The 10,867-nt window shown below is 36.5% G+C and overlaps 1 protein-coding gene across 1 annotated transcript; it reads right to left on the reverse strand.

Annotated features, from left to right (window-relative positions):
- Positions 1–2,902: 2,902 nt before the first annotated feature.
- Positions 2,903–10,479, reverse strand: brms1lb (BRMS1 like transcriptional repressor b). The gene is made up of 10 exons (XM_057327992.1): positions 9,876–10,479; positions 9,688–9,778; positions 9,077–9,204; positions 8,632–8,711; positions 8,446–8,542; positions 7,452–7,541; positions 6,891–6,955; positions 6,753–6,792; positions 6,483–6,609; positions 2,903–6,407 (listed from the first exon to the last, which is right to left on the reverse strand). The coding sequence occupies exons 1-10, from the start codon at positions 10,009–10,011 to the stop codon at positions 6,290–6,292; spliced, it is 972 nt and encodes a 323-aa protein (XP_057183975.1). The 5' UTR covers positions 10,012–10,479; the 3' UTR covers positions 2,903–6,289.
- Between the last annotated feature and the right edge of the window lie 388 nt (positions 10,480–10,867).

Raw genomic sequence — 10,867 nt, forward strand, 5'->3', positions numbered from 1 at the left:
TATTTTTGGCATATGACAACCATGTGATCTTTTTCTATATTTAGTTCTAGCAAATATTTTGATATTTCTGAGTGGATGTAATATGAAGACCTTTATTATTTTGTGTGTTTAGTTTACATACCAAGATTTGATCTTGCAAAATTAGAACCCAGCAAAATGAGCAACTGGATATGAAGTCACACTTAAGGTTCACAATTAAAATAAATGTTAAAACAACTCACAATTCACTCCACTTTCTTACAACACAGCAAACCATTGAGATTTAAAATCTGTATGTAGTAGTAATATTTTAAAGTTTAATTCAGTTCAATTTAAGTTTGTTTCTATTGCTATTTAAGTTCAAAAATACATACAGAGCAAGACCCTTCAGATCTTATCTTTTACACTAGTCACTAGTCTAGTCTGGACCTTTTCATTATATAAAAAACACCAGCTTTTTTTTACTGATTTTACTTTTGATTTTACTAAACATCTTCAACATTTTACAGTAGAAAAAATAAAGGGTTCCAGCAACATGAAGGTAAGCAAATTAATAAAGAATTTTAAATCTTTTGATGAACAAATTTATCGCCCATTTGTCGAAGTCTGTGTTTGGTAGTAGCAGATTTTCTTTGTCTGTTTACCTCTTTTCTGTGGACAATTTACATTTCCCTTACATTTCCCTTGCTAGTTTTGCATTTGCCCTTGAAGTTGTGAGACAAGTTTGGACACCAACAGCCTTACTAAATGATACGAATGCATAATTAGCAACGGAATTTCAAAAAAGTTAACAAAAATGACAAAATGACCAATGGCATGTTTAGAGCAAAAAATAATCCAACCATAACCTGAATCATCAAACTGTAGCAATGCTTAATCCCAGGGATTGCACATACTCAGAAACAAATGTATAATATAATGCAGTGTAAATCACTTTGGATAAAAAGCGTCTGCCAAATGCGTAACTGTAAATCAAACTCGTGTACACAAGAAGTCTCATTAAGTAACATTTTTATTAAGCATGCAGTAAACAAAATGAAAGAATAATGAATTTGAACTTTGGTTGCCTAAAAAAACAGGAATGTGAAAAAATGTCCTGGAAGGAAGACAATTTAGGGACATCTAGCTCCAGCCCAGTCCCAAAGATTTCAAAGGAAACATTTGAGGAGCTCCAAAAACTGTTGGCGGCGTCCGTTGATGATTTCAATATCATTTCCATATCAATTTCCACGTAGCATAACATCGACACTACCTCCACATGCCCAGGCAGTTTTGAGTCGTGGATATCAAGTGCTTGGACAGGTGTTACTTTACATACCTCAGTCAACTCACTGAGAAAATGCCTGCCTCATTTGTGTGGGACACTCGACTCAGGAAGCAAACCACAAATGCCTCATTACTGCCAAAATTGTAGTCATATTGGTTTGGATTATTGCCTTAAAACTACACTTCAAATAACCTAAAAAGCATATTAAGCATTGTTCAGTGTCATACACGTATTACAAAACTGTTTTTTCGTTGTAAGGTTAAATGTGATTGATTGCAGTTATATAATTTAAATGTGTGTTAAAAAGCATTTTCCATCCCACTGTCAAGGTTTGAGGTAGGAAGTCTTGCCTTCAGGAAGGTGAACCGAGTAGAATTTGGATGGTCATTTACTCCATGTAAAAAAAGTTATTTTAAACATATTTTACTGATTCTGTTTAGTAGTGATAAGTTATCTTTGTAAAACTAACAAAAAACTCCAACCCTGTTCCTGGAGAGCTATTGTCCAACAGAGCTCAGCTTCAACCCTACCTAAACACACCTGAATCTATTCAAGTTGTTCAGGGCTCCTTGAAAATTACAGATAGGTGTGTTGGAGCAGGTTTGGAGCTATGCTGCCTTCACTTGCTCTCGGAAATTCGTTAATTTCCACTTCAACCCAGAAATAATTTATGAAACAGTGCTCTTTTATTGTTAGCAGATACTTGCAAAGTTTTAATGCTACTAAACATTAATGTTCCTAAATACTTTTAATGTTACTAAATCCAGACATTACTTCGGGAGTGAAGTGGGAATTACAGAATTTCCGAGAGCACGTGAAGGCAGCACTAAGCATGCAGGAAGGTATAGCACGCATGAGCAGGGTTGGAGATCCCTGGGTTATACCAATACCTTAATTATTTGTGGCAGAGAAAAATCATATTAAATTGAGATAAATGTAAGACTTCTGTATAGTTTTTCTTACTTATACTCAGCAGTATTCTCAAATATATTTCCTATTTTCATTTATACAAAAAATAAATATATTTAGACAAAGCTGATCTAAATGAAATGTAACTGAAAACCATTTATGTGGGCTATGAAGGAGGAACGTCTAACGAAGAAAATGTTTCTCTGCACTTTACTTTACTGTAATTTGCGGGCAAAATAAAGCCTGGTTCAAACAGGCAGGTTTCATGGTGTTCTTTGTCTTTAGCTCCAGCTCATTAGCTCAGGCCCCTGTAAAAGAGTGTCAAGTTCTTCTGACTTATAAACAATTCATTGGAAGTGCCACCACTGGTCACCTGCCGAGTGAAGAGAATGTTCTGGAGCTATAAAGATTGACCATCAAACTCAAATGTTACAAAGATTACAAAAAAGGTTAGAGAAAAAAATTATAAAAAATAATAACTAGCTTTACAGAAGAGATATCTTTTGGAATATTACACTTAACAAAAACCGCTGTGATGCAGCAGTAAGATGTCCACACAGGAACAACTGGACATTATGTACAGTCAAAGGCAACAAGAACAGGTAGAAACCTACACTGTAAAACTTTGCTGTAGTTTTTGCAGCAGGTTTGCCAGTAACCTACTGTAGATTTAATTACTACTTCATATACTTTCCAATTAGAACACTTTGACTTTTGAGATTCAAAATGAGCAAGAAGAGACTGGCATTAGCACAGCAACAAAGTAAAAAATGGCATTCTTCCTAAGCATTATTCTCCTGTTTTCTGTAAAAATATTTAAAACTTATTAAATTATGATACATTTACATAACAAGAAAAGTGACCCAAGATATTTAGTCTAGTTTTATGAAAGAAAAATATATAAACTGGGTAAATTTATGCTTAAAACAAAATTGTACATTAAATCTACAGTAAGTTACTGGCAAACCTGCTGCGAAATTACAGCAACGTTTTACATTGTAGAATGTTATGTGGTAAGTTTCTACTGCCTCTACATGGTCATTGTAAGGTACTGCACTTAAAATGCTGTGTGTCAAGCCAAGCAGAGGTTAAGTTTGGATGAGACTTTAGTTATATTAAACATTTAGGTTCAAGAATAATACATTCCCAATGAATCCCAAAAATCAACTTCATATCAGAATGTTTTCATTGTCAACCTCTCACAAAATGTTACAGTACAGACACTATTTAGTCTCTATCAGTTAATAAAAAGGATTCATCTGCTAAAAAGGATGTCTACTGGATGACATAATTTACTTAAAAACCCCACACAGATTGACTTTGTTAATATTGTCTTTATATTAAGGCAGTACATTTCATTAAGGATGTGCAATTACCTTTGGACTGTGAATTGTGGAAGACATTGTTCATTTGGCAGGATATGTGTATTGTTGTATGAATATAGTATGAATTAAAAGTCAAAAGACAAAATACTTTCTTTTACCCCAGCTAAATATTCACCATAAATTAGCCATCTGTAGAATTATTATCTCTAAACGTGTAAACTGTGTCTTCATGTTTTTACATTCCGACCAACCAAAAACAAACACTGTCAGAACCAAAGGTGTAGCACAGAAATGACACAGCGCACTTTGAAAGATTTTTTACATAAAAAACAGGCAACTGTAGTGCTAAAATACTGTTAAATGAATGTAAACATAAAACATATTAAAATACATCAAACAATATTCACTGCAATGTATAACAGTTTTGACATGTCTAAAAATCAAATATTTTACAAAAAAGTTTTCTTTTTTACATTAAGGTCATGATTCGCAAGTTCCCTGATACGTAACGCACATGACATGCCCAACAAACCACATGCATTTGCTCAAAGGCTCGGAAATAAAAATGCTACATACAGTATATGGTGTTGGCTTAGCTAGAATAGTTAAAATCACTTTCCATAAAAAAATACGGAATACATAAATACTGAACTATGACAATCTCCCACTGTTATACAGAACAACATACAACCATTAAGAGTAAATTCAAACAGAACAAAAAATTCACCGTTTTTGTGAACAAGTAGAAAATTAACATTATGCGAATGATCATGTTCCTGAAAACAGTGCTTGCTTCACAGACAATGAACAGGATTTATGACACTAAATAGTTTCAGAACGGAAATTCATGCACCATACTGTAAATTCAAATATACTGTATATATGGGTGTAATGGTACGTGTATTCGTACCGAACCGTCACAGGCAACATTGCAAATATAGTCATCATTCCTATGCCCTACTCACTCGAAGGGCAGAGCCCTTGGAGTTTAGACTTTGGAGTGAACAGGGCATTTACGTGCCATTATGTAGACGTTTGGAATGCACTTGGCAAAGGAAGCGACGTCATTTCCTCATTATCTTCAGCTGGCATGTTCCCATGAAAACGAAGCATTGGGTCTGTCAGCTGATGTCACTGTTTTATTGGCATAATTTCAACTCAACTTTATTTATATAGCGCTTTTTTACAATTTTCATTGTTACAAAGCAGCTGTACATGAGACATATTGACTATAAGCAAAACAATTACAAATCTGTAAAAACAAGAAAAAGGTGAAAACACAGAAGACAGACATATCCACATACAAAACTAGGGCTGGGCGGTATGACCAAAAATGTATATAACGGTGTTTTCCAGATTTATACCGGTTTCCCGGTACATGGCGGTATTTTTTAACCACATTTTCTACTGATTGAGAGAGGAAATAGTGCTGTTGATTGACTTAAAATGCCCTTTTATACTGTCATGGTGACAGTATCCCCTACAATAACTGCAAAGTTTAGACTTCTTTAACAACCGAATAGCATGCAAAGGTAAATTGCATAAATAATATTTAAGCAAATAAATAGAGAACAGGGCTCGAAATTAACTTTTTTCCTTGGAAGCACTAGTGCTCCCAACTTCAAGAGTTAGGAGCATCCACCCAAAAATTAATAGTTGAAAACAAAATAGTAACAATTGTACCATTAAAACACGCACGTGATGTCTGTTGTGTTTTACAGAGTCACAATGGCTTCATGATTTCCTGAAATCATATTTTTTAATCATAAAACAAAGGCTTAAATTAGATATGTGAGAGGAAAGCGATCACATCACGCTGTCAATCCTCCTTACTGACCCTTATTTCTCATCAAAGTATATAGAGAAACAGTTCAAACTAAAAACACATTATAGTATATGCTTATATTGAGCAGATATGAGGGGAACACGATCGTTTTTTTTAAATGTTTGTTTGTGAGTAGGCCTATATTTAACGTAATGCGAACTTGCAATTGCTACACTTGTGCTGCTGTTCAGCCGCGAGGTGCGCGCTCCCATTGCGACGGCAAAGAAATATGTAACGTTCCCGCTCATGCGCGAGACGCACGCAAACATCCAAACGCCTCCGTTTATACAGAAAAATTATGATAAAGTAGTGCCGCAGCATAGAAAGACGGATTCTGTGTGAATGACCAGTCACAGTGCAACAGTGAGAAGGGGCCCCACTGAAACAATGTCGCGCTGCGCCGCGTTCCACACGTTGTTTATGCGACATACACCGGTAATGCGGTATATAAAAAAATCATAAAACAAAAATACACACCGGTATTCGGTACGAACCGGCATATCGCCCAGCACTATACAAAACACTCCACACACACAATATGCACACGTACTAACACACATAGACACACACACACGGACGCACGCATGCACAGTGAGAGCACACATTTAAGATAAAGGAGAGAGAAGAACAGGTCAAATATAACAGACTATTAATTCCTATATGCAATATTAATTAAGTAAAACTTTAAAATTCTAAAACAGCCCCCCCGGCAAGGCAAACAGTGCATAAAACGTAACTGTTTGCAAATAAACAATTTACAATTTATATTTCCCATTGACAGCTCGTGACGGTTCGGTATGAATACGCATACCGTTACACCCCTAATATATTATATACTGTATACTGTAGTAGCTCTGACACAGGGAGTGCAAACACGTGGTACATGCAGACCCAAGTCCCTCCAGCATAAGTGGGAGCCATGTAACAACGGGCAGAGTTAACAACACATGGAAACAGAGGGGTTATAGTAGAGAAGGAGGGTGTTTATGAGTGTTTTATAGTGCATTTGCCTTTTTGGAGCTGCGAGATGTAAAGCTTTGATTTGATGCCATCCAGACGTTTGAACCAAACTTCATCATGGTTAATGGTGGTTATTATGGCACTTGAAAAAACAAAGTAAAACATTAGACAAAAGACAATTCTGTCACAGCACATGTACACTTGTAAAAGTACACACCTGGTGGGGTATTCGTCCTTCCTGATGATGTTAATGGCCTGACCTTGACTGTACCACTTGTTGTCATAAAACAGGCGTCCATCCTCTGAACGGGCCACGTGATGATGTCTCTCAGTTTTCATAGGAACTGAAACATGAAGAATGTTTTAATATACACCAGAGAACTGATCTTTTTCAATAATGACAGATAATTTTATAATAATCTATAAAACAGACGACGTGACGCTTAATGAAAGAAAAAAAAATTAAATGGTTTAAAATCTTTCTTACCATCCATTTTTACTCTATGGGGACCCATAGATGCTATAGCCTACATAAATGTAGTATATTAATGCGAGAGAACATCCAATGACTGAATTTGAAAAAAAACTGATCAACTGGTCCAAAAATTATTTAAAAAATAAACACCTTTCTTATGGCAGTCCAGTCTTCAAGTATATCCAGGTCTTGCAACATGTAAACAATGTATGGTCGTAGGACCGTTCAGGAAATAATGTCTTACTGACAGAACTATCCAAATAAAAGTACTAAATTATTGACAAAGTCCCATAGAAAGATGATATCTAATTGTACTACATAGAAACTTTTTCATTTTTGTTAAAATACGGTTTTAAAAAGCAGCAATATGTTCTTTGTTTAATTATAGTCCTTTACTACTTTAATTTACATTTATTATTGGAAGTGTTGTCTGTATATGGGTAGTTGACAAATAAACCAGCAAAAAATATATAATTATATTAATTTTTATTCATAATATTTATATTCATAATATATATTTTGTCAAAATTTTTGCTTTGTCACACCATAAGACAAATGTACAGTATATTTGTCTGCTACTCATATATCATTTTTACTCAGCAAAGAAACTTTCAAGAAAGTCCATATATTGTGTAAGCCAGCTGCCATGAAGAAACGTAAATCTAAAAAATCTCATAAAAGACTTCAGATGTGCAACATTACAAAAGATATCTGACACAACGACAGGTTTTTTCTTCTTTCCGGGACTGAGAGGATCTTTCTTTTTATTCTTCCTCGACTGCAGACCATCATTCCACAACTCTGGCAGAAGAACACACAAATTAAAAACAAGAAGGTATTTACTTGTATACTGTAGCTGTATAGATGACAGGGTTTTTCCTGGCTCAAAATGAGGCGGAGGTGGTGCCATCCTGATCTTGCACACACGCACGCACGCACGCACGCACGCACGCACGCACGCACGCACGCACGCACGCACACACGCACGCACACACACACACACACACACACACAGGCCTACCGTACCTTTAAGTGTCTGAAAAGTTCAATAGTTTAAATTAATCGGTTCAAATGAGTAATTCGTGTGCGAGTCGTTGTGAACGCAAAGTGAGTTCATACTGGCGAATTAGCTGTGTACAGTATACGCTGATTCAAAGATCCAACTGCACAGCTAAAGAAATTACAATGATGTGCGTCATGTTAATTTAAGAAATTTCAAGCAATTAAACATACTTGAATGCAGGGCTGGACTGAGAAGAAAAATCGGCCCAGGCATTTTTAGGCCCGCATCAGCCCTCCACCGAATCTATCGAGGGGGGGATGCATGCATACGTGTCTTTTGCATTCGCGTTGCGTGCATTCGCATTTATAATACGTCCGTCTAAGCGGCCAACGCCTCCGTTACGGCCCCATAAGTTAGCGGCAAACGCGTCCGTTATGGCCCCATACGTTAGCGGCCCACCGGGAAAACGCCCGGTACGCCAGATGGCCAGTCCGCCCCTGCTTGAATGCAAAACAAACAGCCGCGAAACACAGCCAGCTCTTGTTCTGAGTCTGTTAATGCACACAGCATTACTTGTGAAGACACCCGACAAAGTTTGGGCGAGAGTCTGAGGCAGCACGGCATTTGATGGAGGCGGCCGCCTCCAACTTCTCTATGCAGGAAAAACCCTGGATGATTGAAGTATTTCAATCTGAACTGTACCTGAAGTTATATCTATACTGTGTCTGTCCTCCTCAAGTCGCCTGATCTTCTCTTCCAGTTCACTCTGAACCGTGTCAAAAAGCAAGAGCTTCTCACTCTGTGAAAACAAACATCATCAACATGATATGAAATCTCAACTGAACAAAAAATAGGGCCTAATGCTAATAACAGGAGGCAATACACTACCTCCCAATGCTGGCTTGCTGCCTGCATTTCACAGTCATATTTGTTTCTGACAGACTCCAAACAGAGTTCACGATAGATACCTGTAAAACATACATTGCACCAGAATAAATTACCTTTGCAGTTTTAGTGGACAAGTAAACACTGCTCTAGATATACATCCTAAAGAAATATTAAATATAGAAACATATTTCTTATATTTACAGACTGTAACATGCATACTTCATTTAATATCATAAAAATTATGCATGTAGTTTTTGCATGGATGTGAAGCTTTTAATGAATATAATTTTTATTTATTCACTTTAAATTTAAATATGAAATTCATATATGACAGATTCCAAACAGTGTTTGCCTGTAAAAACAAAGCATCAGTATGAATCAAGTTTCTGTGTATGCATGCACTGCTCAAATTGCTACTTGTTAACTGTATTTTCCTGGTACTGACCTGCAACTTTGGTTCGGATCTGCATGTTCTCCTGCAGGGTGGCCAGGGGTTCGAGGTATTCTGGAGCACAGCCAGCTATCACTTCTTGTAATTTAATATCCACCTGACTGAGCCTCTCTTTATACAACCTAACAACAGTTCATATAAAACAAGCAGGACGTCTTTAGTTTAAAGGGATACTTCATCCAAAAATGAAAACCTGTGAAGTATGCCTTTAAGTTCAGTGGTTCTTAATTAGTTTTGACCTGAGACAGATTTTACACTGTGGTCAAGTTATTTAAAGTAACAAAAATGTCCTTTAAATCGAGCAAGACCTGCATAAGCCTATTACATAAACATTATTAAAATTACACAAACTGGCTATTTTGTACATGAAAATATCGCCCAAATATTGCATTTTGCTTATTTTAACAAATGACTGGTAATTCAGCACCAACTTGTTATAAATGTTTTTTGTTGTTCACAGTTTAAAACCTTGACAGGCCTTTTTATTTTGCTACCCTAACTAAGCACAATGGCTAGAGTAACTTATTTGTATCTGCATTTTTTTCTCCCCAACCCTATGGTTTATAATACTCATAATGTCCTGATCTTAAAGAGTGAACACTTACTGATCTTTGAGGTCTGTGAACTGTTTCTCAAGGTTTGTCATCTCATCTAAACACTCCATTCGCCTTCTTTCACAGTCTTCATCATCCATTTCTGCAAGGTCATCATTATGAACATACACGTAAACACATAATATGGTGGTGTTCCACATGATGCGCTATACAATATGTTATGTGTGTAATTGATCCACCTGAAGTATCTCCATCCTGCGATGCGGATGAGCTCACATAATCATCCTCATCTGAGCTACTGGCGTCCTGTTCAGGATAATCTACATCCATTTCTTCGTGATTATTGTCTTTTCTATCACGCGGGTGTACTGGCATAATTTATTAAATCGTCACCGTAAACAACTCACTGGCACTGCGATGAGGACGAATCCACCAGCCGGCGAGCAAAATCCACGTTTCAAACATGGGCTGCGTACCAATTCGGGGGCTGCGTGCTTTGAAGGCTGCATTTTAAGGAGTAGTATCTGACTGCAATATCGGAGGCTGCACTCTCAGGACCGCATTTCTGGGGACGCACTTCTAGGACCCTGCGACAACGGAAGTGACGAGTCGAGTGCATCTTTCCAGAATGGACGACAATCAGAGTGTGAGTGTCAAATTTGAATTAATTTTTCTTAGTTCAACATTAAAAACATTTAACATTTTATTGGAAAGTTAATGTAGCCGAAGTGAGTTGCTAAATAGTCTTGAATGCAATATATAGCCACAATATATGCTTCTAATGCTGTAAAACGAGTTGTATATTCGTTTAGCAAAACTGTACACGACTGGCAAGCGTATGTTGATTTTGTGATTATGGGATGATTATTAATTCTAGACCTAGCTAGCACAATAAACTGTAGCACTCTTCGTTGTGCAACCTTGTTAATTACTCATTGTTTTTCGATTTTAAGTCATTTAAATTAATCTTAATGTTTTAATTGTCTCGTGCTCACAGTCAATTTGTTAATCCCACGATGCATGTCTCTTCATTTTGACACTGTTTTATAATATTGATTGTTACATTTGACATCATAATAATTGACTGTTAAAATACCATGTGCTAGATTTTGTAATGTACTGTGTAGTCTATTCAAGGACACAGCTCAGTGCAGGCTGTTGTATGACAAAAGATGAATAAATAAATGGGTCAAGTACTGGGCTTCGGCCTAATTTAAGTCTATTTATTTAT

This window comes from Triplophysa rosa, unplaced genomic scaffold, assembly GCF_024868665.1.
Source record: "Triplophysa rosa unplaced genomic scaffold, Trosa_1v2 scaffold34_ERROPOS4128799, whole genome shotgun sequence".
Taxonomy (NCBI): domain Eukaryota; kingdom Metazoa; phylum Chordata; class Actinopteri; order Cypriniformes; family Nemacheilidae; genus Triplophysa; species Triplophysa rosa.